This window comes from Salminus brasiliensis, chromosome 7 (assembly GCF_030463535.1).
Source record: "Salminus brasiliensis chromosome 7, fSalBra1.hap2, whole genome shotgun sequence".
NCBI lineage: Eukaryota > Metazoa > Chordata > Actinopteri > Characiformes > Bryconidae > Salminus > Salminus brasiliensis.
The window spans coordinates 42,565,491-42,588,936 of NC_132884.1; the positions used below are offsets into that span (position 1 = coordinate 42,565,491).

Genomic DNA, 23,446 nt, shown 5'->3' on the forward strand with positions numbered 1-23,446 from the left:
AGCCAGTATTAAACCATTAAGTATATCATTTAAACTGGGCTGATTATACTTTTATACTGACCGGATTGCTGAGTTTATTGTTATTTTTCTCCAGTAATTCCTGTAAAACATTTTTTTGGTACCAAAAATGAAATATAATGTTTTTCTTTACCGATACAATGTCAGATTCAACAGATTTAGATTCAGCATCAGCACCATGGATTACTGAACTGGAGTTGTTTCAGCTGTTATTAGAAACTGGAGCACAAGAGTTGAGTTGTGTTAGCTTAGCTGAATAAAAGGTAATATCTGATTTAGTTTGGTCTGCAACTCTTGTGCAATACATTTTTTTTACTGTATAGGAATTTAAAGAAACAATTGCAAACATCTTAAACACTTGCCAACAATGTAGCACAACAGCTTAGCTTGCTATCTGAGGCTAAGGCAAATGAGGCTAATGCTACCGGTTTAGTTTGAAAGGGTACTGCTACATTATGGAATAGCAAATGAAGCAAAATGACCCAAAAGGCTCAACCCAGGGTTTGGAAAAAACATTTTTTTCAGGTTTGTGATACAAACATAACTTCAGCTTTTCTTTCTCTTGGCCTGATTTATGGATGTATCCATGTCCCAAGAGCAACACTGAAACCGATAAAACTGATCAAATTCATCTTCGTCTTTGAAGATAAGATTCTCTAAAAGTTCTTGTAAAAAGTAAAATATCAAAGCTGTTACACTGCGTAAACGTAAGATCTCGCTAAAATATGCGAGAGCGGAACGATCACAGCATTATTATATAATAACTTTGTTTTGAACTCGAGTCCCGGACAGGTTTATTCTTCTGCTAAATCAAATTCATTTGAACATTTTCCTCACTAACTACATTCGGTGTTGTTTATTACCTGAAAAAATGGAAAATCTGGAAAATACATTTCACTGTTTTGGAGCTTTTGCTGAATCAATAGCCGGCAAACAACGTTTGTTTTGGAGCTGCTCCACTGGCTGAACTCAGGCCTGGGAAGAACATTAAATGTGGTGTTTTCTCTTGTATTCCTGTGTTTATCCTGAACATTCTTAAAACCCCTGGAAAAGTGCACTAACCTGCTGAAGGGCAAAGAGTCCCTGAGACTTCTGTTCTAATAAACATGCCAGATAATGTGAGGAACATCTTCTGAAAAGCTGAAACTGAGCATGTGTCAGATGGATCTGTGCTCTGATTGGTCAAAAACACATAAGATTTTGAGATCCCTTAACAAAAAAAGTAGAACTAAGCTAAGGCCTCGAATGCCACTCTGCTCAGTATGCTGATGGCCTGTTTCCTGAGGAGTGTTCTTTCAGAAATTGGTGGTGACAGTGACCTGCGCTGACCTCTAGATGCAATTCTAGCCTGGAAGCGAAGCAATTTTCATTCACAAGCCGTGAAACAAGCCAGCTTAGGGCTGGGCGATACGGTAAAAATACTATATCATGATATTGAAAGACTTTTTTTGCGACATGTAATCAGTAGCTACAGATTCTTATAAACTACTATTCAGATCCTCTCCCGTACTGAATACAGTGATTTATACTCAACATCTGCTGCTTTTCATCTAATGAACCCAGTCTAATTACACTGTTAGTAATGAAACCTGCAGCTGATCAGTGTTTATTAAGCACTAACAGTCTCCTCCATATGCTAAGAAAAGCATAGATAACAAAATTTATCATGATACTATAAAATATCGTCAAATAACTGAAGTTACTACCACCTTAAACAAGCAAAGTAGCTGATTTTTTGTCCAGGGAGATAATAATATGCTTTAATCTGGTGCTGGAGGACCTCCTGCCCTGCTTTAGTGTTGATCACCTGATCCGGCTAATCAGCTCATTATTAACCCTTCTTGCGGGTTTGAAGGTGGTGTAGTAGAACCAGGGTTGGGAACCAATGCTCAACAGATTTCAGGTTTTCACAAGAGCTCTTTTGCAAAACAAATGCAAATAGGCAGACACATTACGAACATTATGAATTATGAACATCATGAAATGGTAAGGAAGTCTTGTTTCTTTAGCCCCAAACATACCCTGGCAGGTTTTCCCATCTTCCTGAAGTGTGTATCCCTCATTGCAGCGGCAGTAAAAGCCATTGAGCACACTCACACATTCATGATCACAGCTGTGATTCCCAAATGAACAATAGTCGATCACTGTAAAGATAAAGACAGAGCAGGTTGTAGTGGTTTGTATTGTGGCTATCTCACAAAACCTTGTATCTCCATTTTTGTAGTTTTTCACTTTTTGACAATTGTTATTTATATTGTACCAGTATTTATTAATAAATGGACCAATAGGTCCAAAATGCTCCAAAAAATAGGCTGAGAAAGTTTTTTTTTCTTTCTCCTGTAAAGCTGCTGTTCTGGGAAACAAGGTTTTTGTGAGGCAGTGATGATAAATATGCTTGCAAACAGAAACTGTAGAGTGATTAGAAAATAGAAAATATTCAAGAACAGCAAACTCCAATTGAACAATGCTTGTTAGCTCTTGAGGTAGCATTTGTTTTGTACAAGGGTCATTCATAAAAACAAGCAATCAGAATCTCTTAAACATACATTTAAAAATACAAATAAGGGGTAGGAAAATATAAAACAGGCACATGCCACCTCAAACACTAACGAGAAAAATGTTTCAAGAGCATCAAACATGAAGATTTTTCTCATAGATTATTTTCACTGCCTTAAAGTAAAGGACAATTCCACAGTTTGTTCAAAACTTCTGCATAATTCAGAGAGATGACCTCATTCAGAGTGGCAGTTTTGGTGTGACATTGTGGTTTATTGTAGAAGTAACTCTACATGGTAACTCGCCAATTCGTCACCATGACTACAATATGAAAAAATTATTTTATTTTCCATTTTATTAACTATCCAAACCAGCCAAAACTTGTGTTCTGAGCTTTAAATGAAAAGCTGGTGATGGTAAAATAGTAGCGAATCACCACAGGCTTCTATTTCTCCCTGCAGCTTTTAAAGGTTCAGACGTCTAATCTCATTCGCCACCACTCTGAACAATTCTGATCTCTGAATGACTTTGTTTACATCTAAGCCAACAGGCTGATGTTTATCTGCTCCAGGGAGTCCTATTCTATTGGCAGTACCTCTCTACAGGGACTAGACAAGCTGTGTGTGCATTGTCAGCAATGGGGGAAACTTAAAGTAGCTGAAAGCATTTATTAGAAGGGGTGTCCACAAATATTTGGACATGTAGCGTACATGCAGAAATCCTGAGAACAGTGGATTTACCCTTTAATATGTTTCGAATAAGGGGCCAATATCATGTTTTGAGAACGCAATAGTGTACATTTACAGCTCACTGAATAATATAAGGATCTCATTCATAACACAGCGGGAAATATCGCCCAGTAGAGCGCCCCCTATTCTCAAGTGTGAATCTGTAATAGTAGTAAGTTTGCTGTAATGAACTAAGACTTCTATTCGGCTCCAGACTCATGAGCTTATTATGGCTGAACAGATCTGCAGAAGGAGTCTCTAGGAAAGCCTGACTGTACAGAGCTCTCATTAAATCCCGGCATGTAACGGCACTCATGTTCACATGCAGTTTCCATGCACGGTAGTACAACATGCAGTGTAATGCAGTGGAGGCTTGGTCTGCGGCCCTCACTAACTTGTGCAGGTCTTCTTGTCGTCGTTGAGTTTATATCCACCGTTACAGAGGCAGTTATAGCCTTTGAGGACACTCACACACTTGTGCTCACAGCTATCGTTTCCGAATGAGCAGTAGTCGATCACTGGAACAGGTTTACAAAGTAAGAGAGTGAGAGAGTGAGAGAGTGAGCGGCGCTAAAAGAAACGACTAAAAGATGGAATCAGATGCGGCCTTTCTGTGTGTTCATATTCTTGAGAAAATAGGATGGTTCTAGACCAGTGGTTCTCAGGTGCTCAAGCTTTAACATCAGCTGCGTTCCAAAGTCTAGGCTGCAGTCGAGGTATGGCGGGTCCTCGGATTGACTGCCCTATGAAAACTGGGAAACTTATGCGCCTTTACTTGTTTTCACAGATAATAAATTATAATTAGAAAAACTGACATTTTTAAACAAACTCTGCTCTGGAAGAGCATCGTGCACAAGGAACTGTGGGTAATCCACTATTTACGGCATTTATCAGACGCTCTTATCCACAGAGACTAACAAAAGAGCTTCACGGTTTACTCAAGAACTAAAGACTAAAATTCAAAGATCCTCTAATCTTAGACTCTAAAGTCAATATGAAGACCATAATACTCTACATCAGTTGCATCAGCTTCGGTTGCATCCTCCAAATTGCTCAGAATGTGGGCTCCTACTTCGGGCCTGTATGCAAAGGAACAGCCTTCTGTGATGTAGCAGCCGAGAAATTCAGCCTAGGCTTTGGAATCAGCGATCATCTCCAAATCGGCAACTTTTCAGGAGAAGGAAAAAACCTTCCTAACTATCAATGGAAGCCAATATAAGCATATTTTATTCTTATTAATTTTAGAGTATTTCTATTGGTCCATTCAACATGAGAACCACTGACAGATTCACATTATGTCCAAAACTGAAAATGTCACAAATGGATTTAGGTTTTTGCATGACAGCAACGTGTACATAAAAAAAAAACATATACAGCCTTAATATATTATTTAATAGCTTTCTCTGTCATTTAGACTTCTCTAAATTACTCTTCCATCTGCTAATGGTTCAGCAAAAAACCTTCACCTAATAAAAGCTTCTTTACCAATTTATGGGTTCTTCACACTCTAGCATCATAGAAAGAACCACTTGAAGCCCCTTTATTTTTAATAAAATAACAAGACGAGCAGATTCGATTCATTTTATACATTTATCTGTAACTAGCTTGGTTTTATACTCCTGGTACCTCGCCCAGCTTGTACTGGGGTATAAGAGATGGGGTTGTTTTGCCTACCAAAGAACCACTGTTCTAGAGTAGAAGAATGACGGGTGCTGAGGTCAGGTGGATGGAGCTGATGTCAGGTGTGTGGAGCTGATGACAGGTGGGTGGAGCTGAGGTCAGGTGTGTGGAGATTAATTATGCAGTAAAAAGCAAGAAATATGTAAATAACTGTAGACTGATCTTTTATGCAAATGTGCAGAGTGTGCACCTATGTGTTTGTGTATATGTGTGTGTGTTTGTGTATATGTGTGTTTGAGTGCGTTTGCGGGCTGATTTGCGGCCCCCACTAACTTGTGCAGGTCCTCTTGTCTTCATTGAGAGTGTATCCCTCATTACAGCGGCAGTAAAAGCCATTGAGGACGCTCACACACTCGTGCTCACAGCTATCGTTCCCGAATGAGCAGTAGTCGATCACTGGAACAGGCAGAGAAACAATGACAGACAGAGCAGCAGAGGAGAGAAGTGAGCAGTGCCGTTAATAAGCTGCAGGACTGATCATTGATTATGGTTGGTGAAGAGCTCTAAAGATGGAGGTTAAATGATCTGCTGATCTGCTGTTAAGGTGGATTTACTCAGTGAAACTCTCACACAGTCCCTTTATTTTCACAGGCTCAGATGTTTTTGGACAAATGAATGAATAAATGTGTTGTGTTTGACTTATTAGTTAATTGTGTGAAAGTTTCACCAGGGAAACTCAGTCTAGAACCGCTCTGGACTCTTTCAGCAGAATTGTAATTAGTGCAGAGTGTGAATAAGTAGACGCTGCACAGTCAGTGCTGATTAAGAATGGCTTAATTGATACTTAATTGGTATATACAGTACTTTATAGGTTATGCAATACTGGATCAAATGTTTGTAAGATGGTGATCAGCACACATTCAAACAAGTGTTCTCTTTTTGTACTATATTATCTATATATATATATATATATATATATATACAGCTCTGGGAAAAATGAAGATACCATCCTTTATGATCAGTTTCTTTGGTTTTACTGTTTATAGGCAGTGTGTTTAAGGGAAGTTAACATTTGTGTTGTATTTCATAACAACATTTCCCCTTAATTCCAAATAAAAATATTTGCTATTTAGATCATTTATTTATAAATGGTTCATTTAACTATTTGCAGCTGATCAAAGAATGCAAAGAAATGATTATTATAATTATAATGTAAAGAAGTTATTATTCAGATTTAAACACAGTACTAATATCTGAACTTTGAGAGCATTCAGAAATCACTATGGTGAAATACGGTCGACTGCCAATCACAGCTCTCATGTCTCAGCCAGCTCTCCACTAGTCTTTCACATTGCTGTTGGGACTTTATGCCATTCATAGTCTGCAGATATATATACATGTAGTTGACTTGTTGAATTTTGTGCTGATCATCATCTTATAAACATTTGATCCAGTACTGCATAACCAGTAAATTACTGTATATACCAATAAAAGACCAATAAACAGAGGTTGCATGACTATTAATATTGTGTTTTATGTTTAAGTAGAAATGAACGGTATACTTCTCAATTAAAAATGTAATAATATATAGCGTCTCTGTCCAATGAAAACATGTATCTCCATAATGGTGATTTTACAATAGAGGGCAAAAATGTTCTTAACTTTCAATGGTAGTTATTGTAAAATAGTGTCATTCAGACCATTTCTATTGGCCCATTCATCCATAATTCTAATACAGTGTACAGAAGCAACTACAGAGTTTAAATTATGAACACAACTAAAATAGATAAAATTAGATACATGTTTTTTCACTGGACAGCAGCGATATAAACAACAATATATCACCCATGTGAAAAATGGTTCATTTAACTGGTTGTGCCTCCTTTCGCAGGAACAACAGCAATCAAACGTTTGTGATAACTTGTGATGAGGTCTTTACATCAGTGTGGAGGAAGGTTGGCCCACTCTTCTTTGAAGAATTGTTGTAATTCAGCTAAATTAGAGGATTTCAGGACAAACTGCCTGTGTAAGGTCTTGCCACAGCATCTCTATAGGATTCAGGAGCCATTCAGAGGTGGACCTGCTTGTGTGCTTTGGATCATTGTCCTGATGCATAACCCAACTGCGCTTGAACTTCAGGGCACAAACTGACAGGTGGACATTCTCCTTCAGGATTGTCTGATAGAAAGCAGAATTGATGGGTCCATCAATTATGACAAGTCTCTTAAGCCTTGCAGATGCAAAACAGCCCCAGATCGTAACACTACCACCACCATGTTTGAGTGTTGAAATGGGATCCAACAGTGGAATGTGGTGTTAGCTTTATTCCAGATGTAACGAGACTCATGTCTTTCAAAAAGTTACACCTTTGACTTATCAGTACACAGAATATCATTTCAAAAGCCTTGGGGGTCATCTAGATGTTCTTGGGCAAATGTGACATCAGCCTTTATGACCATCCCATGGGTGCAATTGATGCCCAGTATTTTCTTATTGTGGAATTGCGTACACTGACCTTAGCTGAGGCAGGTAAGGCCTGCAGTTCTTTAGATGTTTTTCTGTTTTTTTGTGACCCTCCTGGATGAGTCATCAGTGCCCTTTTGGTGAAATATTGGTAGGCCAGCAACTGCTGGGAAGGTTCACCACTGTTCCAAGTTTTCATCATTTGTGGATAATGGTTTTTACTGTGGTTCACTGGAGTCCCAGAGCCTCAGCAATGGCTTTCCAGATTGGTGGATTTTAATGACCTTGTTTCGCATCTGAATCTCTTGAATCTCTTCAGAACATGGCGTCATGTGCTGCTTTTTGAGACCTTCCAGCTGCTTCACACTGTCAGACAAGGACTATTTAAGTGATGTTTAGATTCAGCAGGTCTGGCAGTAATTATGCCTGGATGTAGCTAGTGAAATTAAACCCAATTGTCTGAATTTGGTTAACTGGATTATTTAGTGGCTCAGGGGCAACTACTTTTTCCCATGGGTGACAGATCATCATAAACATCTAAATCTGGATAAATATTAAAAATGAATACAACCAGTGTACAGTTCTTACTTTAGTGGATATACTGTATGTATGTATGTATGTATGTATGTGTGTATGTGTGGTCTGATCTATGGCCTTCACTAACTTGTGCAGGTCCTCTTATCCTCGTTCAGAGTGTATCCTTCATGACAGCGGCAGTTATAGCCTTTGAGGACGCTCACACACTCGTGCTCACAGCTATCATTTCCAAACGAGCAGTAGTCGATCACTGGAGATGGATTACACAAGTTAGGATGAGTTCAAGAATTGGACCATTGTTCTTAAGAATGATTGAACAGATACCAGTCTATACCTGTGCTAAAATTCAGACTCTCTAGTTTATCTTAATTATTTACAGAAATGTAATATATAATAAAACAGAAAAAAGATAATAATAATAATAATAATAATAATAAATAGAGAAATCTACATTTAAAAAGTTGTTATCGACCATTGCTTTTTTGGATCACAGTTAAAATGTAAATGTACAATTAGGCCATGCACTACTGTAAGAGCTGTGACAATTAAGCATCTCAAATCACAGGAGCCTACACTATACGGACATTCAGTGTTTCTCCTGAAATCAAGGCTATTAAAAAGAGTTGATTCTGCTTTTGTTGGAGTAACTGTCTCTACTGTCCAGAGAAGAACACTTTCTACTAGATTATGGAGGAACATTGCTGTGAGGATTTGATTGAGTGTTAGTGAGGTCAGGATGTTGGATGATGAACACCACCCCATCTCATCATCCCCAACTCCCCAACTCATCCCAATTTAACAGACTGAAGCATATTAAGATGTTTGTGAAAAGCATGTTAGCTCAGGGTGGGTATTTAGATTTGGGGGTGTTGCAGTTTGGGCAGTATATACATGTTTCAGTTTGAGTTTTGGGATGCTGTGGGGTTTTGGGATGCTGTGGGGTTTTGGGATGCTGTGGAGCTTGGGGATGCTCTGGAGTTTGGGGATGCTGTGCAGTTTTGGGATGCTGTGGAGTTTGGGGTGCTGTGGAGTTTTGGGATGCTGTGGAGTTTTGGGATGCTGTGGAGTTTGGGGATGCTGTGGAGTTTTGGGATGCTGTGGAGTTTGGGGGTGCTGTGGACATTTGGGATGCTGTGGAGTTTTGGGATGCTGTGGAGTTTGGGGATGCTGTGGTGTTTTGGGATGCTGTGGAGTTTTGGGGATGCTGTGGAGTTTTGGGATGCTGTGGAGTTTGGGGATGCTGTGGAGTTTGAGGATGCTGTGCAGTTTTGGGATGTTGTGGAGTTTTGGGGTGCTGTGGAGTTTTGGGATGCTGTGGAGTTTTGGGATGCTGTGGAGTTCGGGGATGCTGTGGAGTTTTGGGATGCTGTGGTGTTTTGGGATGCTGTGGAGTTTTGGGATGCTGTGGAGTTTGGGGATGCTGTGGAGTTTTGGGATGCTGTGGAGTTTGGGGGTGCTGTGGACATTTGGGATGCTGTGGAGTTTTGGGATGCTGTGGAGTTTGGGGATGCTGTGGTGTTTTGGGATGCTGTGGAGTTTTGGGGATGCTGTGGAGTTTTGGGATGCTGTGGAGTTTGGGGATGCTGTGGAGTTTGAGGATGCTGTGCAGTTTTGGGATGTTGTGGAGTTTTGGGGTGCTGTGGAGTTTTGGGATGCTGTGGAGTTTTGGGATGCTGTGGAGTTCGGGGATGCTGTGGAGTTTTGGGATGCTGTGGTGTTTTGGGATGCTGTGGAGTTTTGGGATGCTGTGGAGTTTGGGGATGCTGTGGAGTTTTGGGATGCTGTGGAGTTTGGGGATGCTGTGGAGTTTTGGGATGCTGTGGTGTTTTGGGATGCTGTGGAGTTTGGGGATGCTGTGGAGTTTGAGGATGCTGTGGAGTTTGAGGATGCTGTGGAGTTTGAGGATGCTGTGGAGTTTGGGGATGCTGTGGAGTTTTGGGATGCTGTGGAGTTTGGGGATGCTGTGGAGTTTGGGGATGCTGTGGAGTTTTGGGATGCTGTGGAGTTTGGGGATGCTGTGGTGTTTTGGGATGCTGTGGAGTTTTGGGGATGCTGTGGAGTTTTGGGATGCTGTGGAGTTTGGGGATGCTGTGGAGTTTGAGGATGCTGTGCAGTTTTGGGATGTTGTGGAGTTTTGGGGTGCTGTGGAGTTTTGGGATGCTGTGGAGTTTTGGGATGCTGTGGAGTTCGGGGATGCTGTGGAGTTTTGGGATGCTGTGGTGTTTTGGGATGCTGTGGAGTTTTGGGATGCTGTGGAGTTTGGGGATGCTGTGGAGTTTTGGGATGCTGTGGAGTTTGGGGGTGCTGTGGACATTTGGGATGCTGTGGAGTTTTGGGATGCTGTGGAGTTTGGGGATGCTGTGGTGTTTTGGGATGCTGTGGAGTTTTGGGGATGCTGTGGAGTTTTGGGATGCTGTGGAGTTTGGGGATGCTGTGGAGTTTGAGGATGCTGTGCAGTTTTGGGATGTTGTGGAGTTTTGGGGTGCTGTGGAGTTTTGGGATGCTGTGGAGTTTTGGGATGCTGTGGAGTTCGGGGATGCTGTGGAGTTTTGGGATGCTGTGGTGTTTTGGGATGCTGTGGAGTTTTGGGATGCTGTGGAGTTTTGGGATGCTGTGGAGTTTTGGGATGCTGTGGAGTTTGGGGATGCTGTGGAGTTTTGGGATGCTGTGGTGTTTTGGGATGCTGTGGAGTTTGGGGATGCTGTGGAGTTTGAGGATGCTGTGGAGTTTGAGGATGCTGTGGAGTTTGAGGATGCTGTGGAGTTTGGGGATGCTGTGGAGTTTTGGGATGCTGTGGAGTTTGGGGATGCTGTGGAGTTTTGGGATGCTGTGGAGTTTGTGGGTGCTGTGGAGTTTTGGGATGCTGTGGAGTTTGGGGATGCTGTGGAGTTTGAGGATGCTGTGCAGTTTTGGGATGCTGTGGAGTTTGGGGATGCTGTGGAGTTTTGGGATGCTGTGGAGTTTGGGGATGCTGTGGAGTTTTGGGATGCTGTGGAGTTTTGGGATGCTGTGGAGTTTGGGGATGCTGTGGAGTTTGAGGATGCTGTGCAGTTTTGGGATGCTGTGGAGTTTTGGGATGCTGTGGAGTTTGGGGATGCTGTGGAGTTTGAGGATGCTGTGCAGTTTTGGGATGCTGTGGAGTTTTGGGATGCTGTGGAGTTTGGGATGCTGTGGAGTTTGGGGATGCTGTGGAGTTTTGGGATGCTGTGGAGTTTTGGGTGCTGTGGAGTTTTGGGATGCTGTGGAGTTTGGAGATGCTGTAGACTACTGTTCTAGAGTAGAATAATGACAGGAGAGGTCAGGTGTGTGGAGCTGAGGTCAGGTGGTTGGTGTGGCGCAACAGGTAACACCACTACCTGCCAGTGAGCTACCACACCATGTGGGGCACTGTGGTTTGATTCCTGGTGTGGGTGACTGTACTGTCCTACACCAACAAAAGTCATTGGGCAAGACTCCTAACACTACATTGGCCCGACTCTGTAATACAAGTAACCTTGTAAGTCACTCTGGAGAAGGGTGTCAGCTAAATTATGTAAATGAGATTAATTATGCAGTTAAAAGCAAGAAATATACAATTAACTGATCTTTTATGCAAACTACATGTCTGCAGGGTGTGCACCTATGTGTTTGTGTATATGTGTATATGTGTGTTTGAGTGCGTTTGCGGGCTGATTTGCGGCCCCCACTAACTTGTGCAGGTCCTCTTGTCTTCATTGAGAGTGTATCCCTCATTACAGTGGCAGTAAAAGCCATTGAGGACGCTCACACACTCATGCTCACAGCTATCGTTCCCGAATGAGCAGTAGTCGATCACTGGAACAGGCAGAGAAACAATGACAGACAGAGCAGCAGAGGAGAGAAGTGAGCAGTGCCGTTAATAAGCTGCAGGACTGATCATTGATTATGGTTGGTGAAGAGCTCTAAAGATGGAGGTTAAATGATCTGCTGATCTGCTGTTAAGGTGGATTTACTCAGTGAAACTCTCACACAGTCCCTTCATTTTCACAGGCTCAGATGTTTTTGGACAAATGAATGAATAAATGTGTTGTGTTTGACTTATTAGTTAATTGTGTGAAAGTTACACCAGGGAAACTCAGTCTAGAACCGCTCTGGACTCTTTCAGCAGAATTGTAATTAGTGCAGAGTGTGAATAAGTAGACGCTGCACAGTCAGTGCTGATTAAGAATGGCTTAATTGATACTTAATTGGTATATACAGTACTTTATAGGTTATGCAGTACTGGACACATTCAACCAGGTGTGCTATTGTACTGTACTATATGTATATATATATATATATATATATATATAATGTAAATGTATAATTAGGCCATGTACTACCGTAAGAGCTGTCAATTATGCATCTCAAATCACAGGAGTCTACACTATATGGACATTGAGTGTTTCTTTTGTTGGAGTAACTGTCTCTACTGTCCAGAGAAGAAGACTTACAACTAGATTCTGGAGGAGGAGCATTGCTGTGAGGATTTGATTGAGTGTTAGTGAGGTCAGGATGTTGGATGATGATCACTACCCCACCTCATCATCCCTAACTCATCCCAACTCATCCCAATTTACAGACTGAAGCATATTAAGATGTTTGTTAATAGCATGTTAGCTCAGGGTGGGTATTTGGAGTTGGGAGTGCTGAAGTTCGGGGTAGTGTATATATGTTTCAGCTTCACCCTAAACAAGAGATTTGCTGTGGGGATGCTGTGGAGTTTTGGGATTCTGTGAGGCTCTAGTAGCTAACCTACAGAACTGCATTACAATTTGACCTTGTATTTGAGATGTTTTTAATGTACTGAGTTTCTTATTTTATTGGCAAATAATATTGCTCATTTAATCTTTAAGTAGATAAACCAACTTTAAAGGTGTGATAAAAAAAGGTATGATTAAATAATGTAAGAAATATTAAACATTTACACTCGACACCAGATAAAGTGCACTGTACTAATACTGTACAACTTCGTGCTATTGTTACTGATTTGAGATTATTATTTTTTAATAATTTTAGAAGTTGCAGTAAATCAATACTTAAATCTGGAGGTGCTGCAGCCTCCTCAGCCCCACCACTTCCCTCGTCTCTGGGTTAGCTGGTGATTAGGGCATCATATTGGGGAAAGTATGCAAGATTGTGGCTGCAACGACATGTCCAGTGATCTGCACAGCTCAAAGAACCTTTTGGAGGCTTAAGTAGCTCTTTTTAAAAGATATCAGGTAGCCATGTCTTTCATACAGCACTGGAAATGGTAAACACTATCCAAACCCTTTTTGAAAAGGTTTTATGTAGAATTATAAACAAGGTTTATGGTTTTAATCTAATTATACATATGATTATACTCATACAACCTTTAAAAATGTCTCTTTACTAAAGGCTGTGGTTCTAAGAACCATTTGTAGGCTTAACTGGCCTGGTGAAAGGTTTTTTTGCATTGGTTGAAAAACCTTTTCATATGGTTCCACATAGAACATTTTAAAAAGTTCTGGAATCAATTATATATGAGTGTATATCTGTACTGTTTACTTTCTGTCACTGAAATTCAGGGAAAGTATATCTATCTATCTATCTATCTATATATATATATATATATATATATATATATATATATATATATATATATATAGTGGATGTTCTTAATTACTGGTGTGTGTGGCATGCAGTGTGCCTCTCACTAACTTGTGCAGGTCCTCTTGTCTTCATTGAGAGTGTATCCCTCATTACAGAGGCAGTAAAAGCCATTGAGGACGCTCACACACTCATGCTCACAGCTATCATTCCCGAATGAGCAGTAGTCGATCACTGGAACAGGCAGAGAAACAATGAGAGACTCTGTACTTTTGCAGGGCGGAGAAGAACATGCAGAGCATATGTGTGCTAGGAGGAAAAGGCTGGTGGCTTGGCTGCCTCTCACTAACTTGTGCAGGTCCTCTTGTCTTCATTGAGAGTGTATCCCTCATTACAGCGGCAGTTAAAGCCATTGAGGACGCTCACACACTCATGCTCACAGCTATCGTTCCTGAATGAGCAGTAGTCGATCACTGCAACAGGCAGAGAACAGTCGGAGATTGTGGACTTTCAGAAGAGCGAGATGAGCAAGCAAAGCAATCAGGTAAGCAGGAGAGAAAGCACTGATAGCTGAGTGAATCCACTAACTTGTGCAGGTCTTCGCGTCATCGTTGAGTTTGTATCCCTCCTTACAGCGGCAGTTAAAGCCATTCAGGATGCTGACACACTCATGCTCGCAGCTGTCGTTCCCAAACGAGCAGTAGTCGATCACTGGAACAGGCAGAGAAGGGTAATAGGTATACTGTAGACATCTGAAGGATCCATGATATGACATTTGAGAATTTTAAACCGTGTGTATCCACATGTGATGTCAGAAAACACAGCAACACATTTACATACATCTGCTTATTTAGCCCACAGTATCTAATTAACTCCCCCACCTGGGAGACTGGGGTTAATTTTCTGGTCTAGGTGACTTTACTACGCTACACCAAAACGCTACACTACATACCCACCTCTGTTATATGAGTAAGTCGCTCTGGATGAGACCATTCAAATAGAGCAGAGCTCATTCATAGGGCTGGGTGATATGATAAAAAAGTACTAGATCACAATATTTCGCAATACACAATATTTATCACGCTACATGTAACCACATTAAAAACATCAGTAGCTACAGATTCTTATAAACTACTATTCAGGTCCTCTCCTGTACTGAATACAGTGATTTATACTCTATAACATCTGCTGCTCTTCATCTAATGAACCCAGTCTAATTACACTGTTAGTAATGAAACCTGCAGCTGATCAGTGTTTATTAACACTAACAGTCTGCTCCAATTGATTAGAAATGCATATATAATCAAATTTATCACGATACAATAAAATATCATATTGCTCAGCTCTACTCATTTATGTATATATCTCAGATCTCATATGTCTTAAAGGCGCAGTAAGAAGAAAGCCCTGCTGCAGTCTAAGGGGTAAAGAGGGTGAAATTGTGGCTGGATATCTGGGGGTGCCCCACTACATCAACATCATATGAGTAGGTTTGGTCCAAGAAACACTGACTGATAGTTGACTATCGTTAATAATGGGGGCAGTGGTGGCTCAGCAGTTAGAGCACCAGGCTATCGATAACAGGGTTGTGGGTTTGATTCCCGGGCTTGGCAAGCTGGGCCCTTGAGCAAGGCCCTTTACCCTCTCTGCTCCCTGGGCTCTGGAGGTGTGTGTGTGTGTGTGTGTATATGTGTACTCACTACCCCTAGTTCACTAGTGTGTGTGTTCACTACCACAGATGGGTTAAATGCAGAGGACACATTTCGCTGTACAGTGACAAATATGTGCACCTTTACCTTTTAATAACAACAGTAAACTTGAAGGTAAAAATGAGCAGAGGATTGTTTAGGACCATGGTCAGGGTGAACGGTGGGTGTGGTGCAACAGTTAACACCACTACCTACCAGTGAGCTGCCACACCACATGGGAGACTGGGGTTCAATTCCTGGTCTGGGTGACTATGCTGCGCTACACTAATAAGAGTCCCTGGGCAAGACTCCTAACACTACATTGGCCCACCTCTGTAATACAAGTAGCCTTGTAAGTCTCTCTGGACAAGAGTGTCAGTAAATACAGTAAATGTAAACTTAATGTCCACCATCTGTGATTTCATTCACATCTTAAAAAAATAATATAAAATCTTAGATTTTTACACTCTTAAAAAGGTGGCAAAAGGTATTTATATTATTTCAAAGGAAAACTACCACTTTTGGTTCTCTGAGGAACCTTAAAACTGGTGATGATTTTTTATAAATAATATGTGCGATTATGAGGAACATTTGATCTCCACATAATTAAAAAATCTTTTACACTATATTTTAATATATTTTCAATGCAAAAGGAATTTCATGGTTCTTTAGGTGTTCTATGGCAATGGTGCTCAATTCAGGTCCTGGAGATCTACCACCTGCAGAGTTTATCTCTAACCCACCATCTCCAACGCACCTGATCCGGGCAATGAAGGCCTTCTTGGGCATCTAAATATGACCCCCTTAAATCTCTCCAGGGTGGAAGATCTTCAGGAGCAAGATTCCTGTTCACTCCTGTTCTATCCTGTGGCACCGTTTTAGGGGTTTACGCAAAATACCATAATAGTTAAAATTATACACATGCATCTAAACCTAAAAATGAAGAGACTTCGAGAATAATTCGAATAAACAACTCCACCCTAGTGCTACATCATATACATATATATATATATATATATATATATATATATATATATATATGTATATATCAGTCAGTATCGAATAAGAAGTATAAACGAATAAGAGTATAAAATGAAATGAATTATTGATCATTTTATTTTTAAATATCTCCTAAAATTAGTATCCGTCACAACATTTTCATATTAGTTGGATTAGAGAACCTACAGCCAGTCTACACTCTTAATAGTGTGAAGAACTTTAAATTGGATAGAAAAATCTTACATCTTTAACAAAAATGGTTCTTTATTGAACCAAGTGTTTTATTTCTATGGCATCACCAAAAAAACATTTCTAGCCCCTTAATTTTTAACAGTGCATATTTATTTGATCTAGAACTGACATAAGAACCTCTAATGTGGCTTTTAAGTGTGTGTAGGGGGGCGGGGCTTATTTGTCCTCACTTACTTGTACAAGTTGTCTCGTCCTCATTGAGAGTGTATCCTTCATGGCAGCGGCAGTAAAAGCTCTGGAGCACACTCACACACTCATGCTCGCAGCTGTCGTTCCCAAACGAACAGTAGTCGATCACTAGAACAGGAAACCAGCGTGGTTATCATCACACACCTTTCAAGCAGGTGTACTCAAACTTTTGAGGCTAGTGTCGTATGCACTGCTGTGTGAACTCCACAGCAAGCACTGAGCACTGCAATCAGGTTTATTATTGATGAAGAGGAGAAGCTTGATTGGCTTAGTCGCCCCCACTAACTTGTGCAGGTCCTCTTGTCTTCATTGAGAGTGTATCCCTCATTACAGCGGCAGTTAAAGCCATTGAGGACGCTCACACACTCGTGCTCACAGCTATCGTTCCCGAATGAGCAGTAGTCGATCACTGGAAGCAGAGAAAGGGTGAGAGGGTCTTGCATCAGTGAAGCAGGCAGAGCTCCTGACAGCGCAGGTTCAGCTCATCTCTCAGAGCAACTGAAGCCTAAAGGAGCCTCAATCCATCTGAAGGATTTAGCAACAGTCAAACAGTGTTTCCTGACACTCCTCGACTCTCCACCCATTACTCCACCCACATCAACTCAACTCTCTCTTACTCCACCCACATCAACTCAACTCTCCACTACTTAAACCCACATCTCCTCAACACCCCATTACTCCACACCATCTCCTCTTAGCCTTGTTACTCCACCCTCATCTCCTCAATGCCCCATTACTCCACACCATCTCCTCTAAGCCTCGTTACTCCACACCACCTTCTCAATGTCCAATTACTCCACACCATCTCCTCAAATCCCCATTTCTCCACACCATCTCCTCTAAACCTTGTTACTCCACCCTCATCTCCTCAATGCCCCATTACTCCACCCTCATCTCTTCAACGCCCCTTTACTCTACCACATCTCCTCAAAGTCCAGTTATACCACCCTCATCCCTGCAACCCCCATTACTCCACACCACCCCCTCAACGCCCCATTACTCCACACCATCTCCTCTAAGACTTGTTACTCCACCACATCTCCTCAGCATCCCATTACTCCATCCTATCTCCTCAATGCCCCTTTACAGCACCCCATCACTTCAACGCCTCATTACTCCACCCCATTTCCTCAATGCCCCATTACTCCACCACATCTCAACACCCCACTACTCCACAACATCTTCTCTAAGCCTCATTATTCCACCCTGATCTCCTCAACGCCTAGTTACTCCACCACATATCCTCAAAGTCCATTACTCCACCCTTATCTCCTCAACGCCCCATTATTTCACTCCATCTCCTCAACACCACATTACTCCACCCCATTTCAACGCCTCATTACTCCACCCCATCTGCTCCACGCCTCATTACAGCACCTTCGTCTCCTTAACACCCCATTAAACCACCCCATCTCCAACACCCCACTAGTCCTCTATGTCTCCTTCCTCCAACTACTAGTTCTGAGAAATTACTTTTATAAATAAGGATCTGCAGCATGTTTTACCCTTCAGGAGAAACTCCTCTCCATCTTTGCTGCTGTTTTATTTGATTCATAACACAACACTTAAAGCACATCCTGCTGTGCAGTGATCTGGTGAAATACTGTAACAGCAGGTCACATCCTTTCCCACATCCCACGAAACGAGATGAAGCAATAAGATAGCTACGCCTGTATCCAGCGAGCTGCACAGCTCCTACGACTCATAAGTGCACTGTCAGTGAGTCAGAGTGGCCATCCAGCACAGGTGCTGTTTACTAGCAGGAAAAGAGTCCAGCATATTGAAATTAGGTGTCTGTAAGGTTCCACTTCTCATCATGCTGAAGCTGGAGCCTGACCGTAAACCTGCTTTCTCCATTGTATTAGATTTATGTATGTTTTTGTGTTTGGTGGATCTGCTCCTGTAATGGTTTAAGAGATAAAGCAGATGGTGGGAGAAGCTTCTGTTTTTCTTTTCAGAGAACTTTGAGCTGCCTGCCTGCTGTTTAAAGGCTGTTTATCTAACTTCTAAAGGAGCAAACTATTTAAAGTAATTATACTCTCATCTGTAATTAATTAGGGAATTAATAGGGATGTTGTTGCTGTTAATGCTGAAGTGTTGTAAAAGTGCAGGTGTTTATTGAGCTGTGTGTCTGCGTGACACTAACTGGTGCAGGTCCTCTTGTCTTCATTGAGTGTGTATCCAGTGTTGCAGTCGCAGGTGAAGGACCCAGGAGAGCTGATGCAGACCTGCTCGCAGTCGTGCTTCCCATCCGCACACAAATCAATGGCTGTAGGGAACACACAGCCACACTGTTACACACACAGTAACACCATCGGAGCATCCTGCTTACAAAATACACAAAGCAGGAAACACACTAAACTGTACACTGCAGTAGGGCTGTAGGACCAGGAGGGCTGGGCGATATGGTAAAAATACTAGATCACAATATCATGATACATTTATCACGATACATGTAACCAGTAGCTACAGATTCTTATAAACTACTGCTCAGATCCTCTCCTGTACTGAATACAATGATTTATACTCTATAACATCTGCTGCTCTTCATCTAATGAACCCAGTCTAATTACACTGTTAGTAATGAAACCTGCAGCTGATCAGTGTTTATTAACACTAACAGTCTCCTCCGTATGATCAGAGAAGCTTATTATTATTATGATAACAATTTATCACGATATGATAAAATATTGTCATATTGCCCAGCTCTGAGGACCAGGGTGGGAAACACTGAGCTAAAGAGTGGTGACTAACGGTGTCCAACACAGTCAGGTGATTTTCTCTTAACACAAATGCTGAACTGTACACGACTCCAGCCCTCCATAACTGGAGTTTGCAAGTGTTTGCTCCGTCGCAGCTTGGTTTGTGTATGCTGGTGTTTTTAAGAGTTGCGGTAATTTCATTCAGCATATCAGAAAATGCTCCCAGCAAAAGTACAGGCAGAATATTTAGAATCATACTATCCGAGGGTAAAGATAAGGTTAATAGAGGACATAATACATGATTATTTTATAAAATTGTAAAATGCAGAATTATCCTACAGAATTACCCTGAAAAACACATGAAAACTTTGGAATTTGTGGGTGAACCATGAGCAAAGCTATGAATCAATGCACTGTACTGCTATCCTTGCTGATGTAGCTTGTATCAGTCTATTCAAACTCCTAAACACTTCATCATTTTCTCCTTTCTTTTCTCTCCCCTATGTGCTGAGCTGCCCCCTGCTGTCTGCCTGCTGCTGATACACGTCAATTTACTGGATCCTCTCACGATAATTTACCCCCCCCGCCATGTCATTCTCCTGCGCTCCTCCTGACCCCGTTTTTTCCTCCTTTCTGTTTTCACTCTCTCTCTTTCACATGTACTGTTTCACATCTACCCACCTGGAGAGAGCGTGGCCAATTGTGCTCTCTCAGACTCCGGCTGCTGGTGGCAAAGCGGCACGGCTGAGTAATACACCTTAGTGTGTGATAACTCCTGTCTATTAGGTTAAAAATACATCTTTGAGGGATGCCACGGAAGAGCATTTTCGGTGAGGGGTCACATGACTGCAACAGACTTCTCAATCGGCCATGATATCACATCTGGTAAACATGTGTAGCATCTAAAATCCGTTCATTTCCAACAATCAGATCAGAATAGAGGATTAGAGGAATAGAGGATGGTTCCATACACATCGCTGACGCCACTATAAAATACTCAACATATACATTAATTATATTATATTCGCTATTAGTGCAGCAAACTTTTGCTGTTTTATGAAACCAGTTCAGTGATTGTACTGCAGGTATTGTCACCGAATGTACGTCATAATTTAAAAAAAATTGCTATATAAATAAATATTATTAGTAGTAATAATTAGAAACAGAAGCAACTTTGAACACCTTTAAGCAATTAAGCCCACCTTTAGATCAGATGCACAATCAAATGGGTCTAGATTTCTGACTGGTTCCGTACCTGTGCAGGTCTTGCCGTCCTCGTTGAGTGTGTACCCGGGCAGGCAGAGGCACTGATAGGAGCCGGGAGAGCTCTCGCAGATGTGATCACAGCCGTGGTCAGACTCAAGACAAAGATCAATTTCTGCAAAAGTAAGGAACAGCTGTGAGTGTGTGGAGACTTTTCTTTGACCAATCTGACCAATCACAGCACTGATTTAACCCCGCCAGCAGCCTATGTCCCGCTTATAGCAGAGAATCGCCCCACCAGTCTGTACAGGCGTCCCTGAGTAATACACCTTAGTTTGTGATAACTCCTGTCTATTAGGTTAAAAATACATCTTTGAGGGATGCTACGGAAGAGCATTTTCGGTGAGGGGTCACATGACTGCCACAGACTTCTCAATCGGCCATGATATCACATCTGGTAAACATGTGTAGCATCTAAAATCCGTTCATTTCAAACAAACAGATCAGAATAGAGGATTAGAGGAATAGAGGATGGTTCCATACATCGTTTTATATGTCCATCGTTTTACTTACAGTACCAGTCAAAAGTTTGGACACACCTGGTTGAATGTGTGCTTATCACCCATATTCTGTTCTGAGTAATGAGGACACTGGGGACACATGGGTACGGTATCCACCTTGGTTAGGATGTCGTGGCGGGGGGGGGGGGGTCTAGACCATGGCTATTAAGGCTATTTATTGGCCTTTTGCTAAATAGGTAAATGTATTCATTAATTTTAACTGTAGCTGCAGGTTTTGAGAGGTATTTCCACCCTTACACTCACACACTCACACGCACTGCCACGGACCTACAAATTCAGCCTACTTGAAACTTCCCAGCTACAATATCCCAACTAAGGTGGTCACCCTATCCCCCTAGGATCAAATGCTTTTAAGATGATGATCAGATCACCCATAAACCAGGTGTATTCAAACTTTTGACAGATACTGTATATATTTAGTTTTAATTATGTCTCTAGTTAAATTATAGTGTAAGTGTATAGTCTTTAACTTATGTTAGATGTTTAAAAAGGTTTTACTTTTGTCTTAATATTTCATTCATTCATTAATTTTCTTTTTTTATATTATATTTATATATTGTGGTTATATTGCTGCTACCTTTTTATTTTTTATATTCTCTACTTTTCCTATTTATGTCTAGGCTTTTTATATTTTATTCTATATTATTATTTTATTTATTGTGCTCTTTGGGTGTAACTGGGACCTTGAGATCACAATTTTGTTCCACCCCATGTTCCACCTCCTGTATCCTGTAATATTTGTGTGTTAGTGGAGGACTAGCAAAGTAAGAATGGTATTGTACACTGTGTCTAATTACAGTGCAAACTCTCGAATTTTGAAAAATATTTAATATTATATTTTACTATAAAAATGTTTTGTTTGAAATTTGTTTTTGTATTTACATAAAAATCCAGATTTTGAGTTTGCAGACATGTTAGTTTGGAAATGTTGACTCACTGTTTTCCTGTTCTAACACCTGTTCTAGTCTCTTGTGCACTAAATTCACCTTTTTAACCTTTTAAATTCTAAATATTATTCTGATTATGCTGTTATTAATCCTAATGTAGAAACTACTATGAAGTATTTGATTGATAGGAGTTTAGTGGAGTTTCGTGGAGTCCCACAGGGCTCCTGTTTTGGGCTCTATAAATCTGATGGTAATCATGAGAGTCGTCCTGTGTTATGAGGGTGAATAACTGATGTACCATGTCTCACATTGAAAAACTCACCGTCTGAACACTTCCAAACTGCAGCCTCCCAAATAAACCTGTCCAGGTGTTTGAGAGTCCAAATCTGTTCGGTTTGCCTAAAGGCCGATTTCTATATAAGTTACATATATAAAACTAATAATTAATGTTTTATAATTTTTTAAAAGAAAGAGAAGACGGTAGGGGAGATGGTCTGTACGGCCACTGAACCGAACTAGGTGAATTTTCTGAGCTTGTCCGGCCACTGAGAGACATGGACGAGGACATGCAGGTAGGTTTGACAATTTGGCCTTAAGAATGGCAGGTTTGAGGAAATCTGACTTACTGCAGAGCTTGTCTTGGAACTGGAGCCCAAACTGGTGAATGAGATCGAAGCTCTCCACGAGGAACACGTGATCTTCAAAGGGCGGGGACGCCATGGCTCTCAGGGATGTCATGTCGGCTCTGGCCACACCCACAGCGTAGATCTCAATGCCCGACTCTCTGGCAGCTGCCGCCACCTCGGCCACGCGATCCTGAGGACGCCCGTCAGTCACGATGACGGCAACGTGAGGAACGTTGGTGCGGGCTCCCTCCGCGGTGGAGAAGGCCACGTTCATGGCATAGCGGATGGCCAGACCCGTCATGGTACCTTGTGCCAGAGGAATGATCTCATTGATGGCCTTGACCATCTGCTGGTGCGTGGTGTAGTCTTTGAGAGAAAAGACGTTCTGGACCTGGCTGGAGTACTGGACAACACCGACGCGGGTGGAGTCCCGGCCGACGTCCAGCTCGTGGATGATGTCGATCATGAACTTGCGCATGGTCTCGAACTCGTGTGGACGAACGCTGCGTGAGCCGTCGATGATGAAGACCAGGTCAACTGGGCCGGATTTACACTTCGGATCTCCAGCTGTAGGTGGAGCAGCTGATGAGAACCCAGTTCCCTCTTTTTTTAAACATGTTCTTTATGAGTAAACTTTTGTATACAGTACTGTTCAAAAGTTTGGAAACACTTCTTCAATTCTTTTGATATTGTTACAGATATTAAAACACTTACCACTATTTTGTAATTTATTACTATTAAATACCAACATGTACTTGATATCTATCACATTTACTAAATTACATTGTACTAATGATAAATATTGAACATGCAAAGTATGCATTACTATTTATACTATTACTATTTACTCATTGCATTTACAGTATTACTGCACTGTAGTACTAAGTAC

At 41.3% G+C, this 23,446-nt stretch overlaps 1 protein-coding gene across 2 annotated transcripts in view; it reads right to left on the reverse strand.

The window, feature by feature from the left end:
* The window catches only part of matn4 (matrilin 4), a 45,241-nt gene that overhangs the window by 12,935 nt on the left and 8,860 nt on the right, over positions 1-23,446 (reverse strand). The window contains exons 3-15 of one of the 2 annotated variants that reach the window (XM_072684925.1): positions 22,558-23,124; positions 20,516-20,638; positions 18,705-18,827; positions 16,845-16,967; positions 16,544-16,666; positions 14,019-14,141; positions 13,781-13,903; positions 13,542-13,664; positions 11,553-11,675; positions 7,990-8,112; positions 5,196-5,318; positions 3,638-3,760; positions 2,040-2,162 (exon numbers count right to left, since the gene is read on the reverse strand). In XM_072684925.1, coding sequence (XP_072541026.1) covers positions 2,040-2,162; positions 3,638-3,760; positions 5,196-5,318; positions 7,990-8,112; positions 11,553-11,675; positions 13,542-13,664; positions 13,781-13,903; positions 14,019-14,141; positions 16,544-16,666; positions 16,845-16,967; positions 18,705-18,827; positions 20,516-20,638; positions 22,558-23,124 — 2,043 coding nt within the window. The remainder of the gene's footprint in view (positions 1-2,039; positions 2,163-3,637; positions 3,761-5,195; positions 5,319-7,989; positions 8,113-11,552; positions 11,676-13,541; positions 13,665-13,780; positions 13,904-14,018; positions 14,142-16,543; positions 16,667-16,844; positions 16,968-18,704; positions 18,828-20,515; positions 20,639-22,557; positions 23,125-23,446) is intronic. The other variant, XM_072684924.1, reaches the window with a different exon arrangement.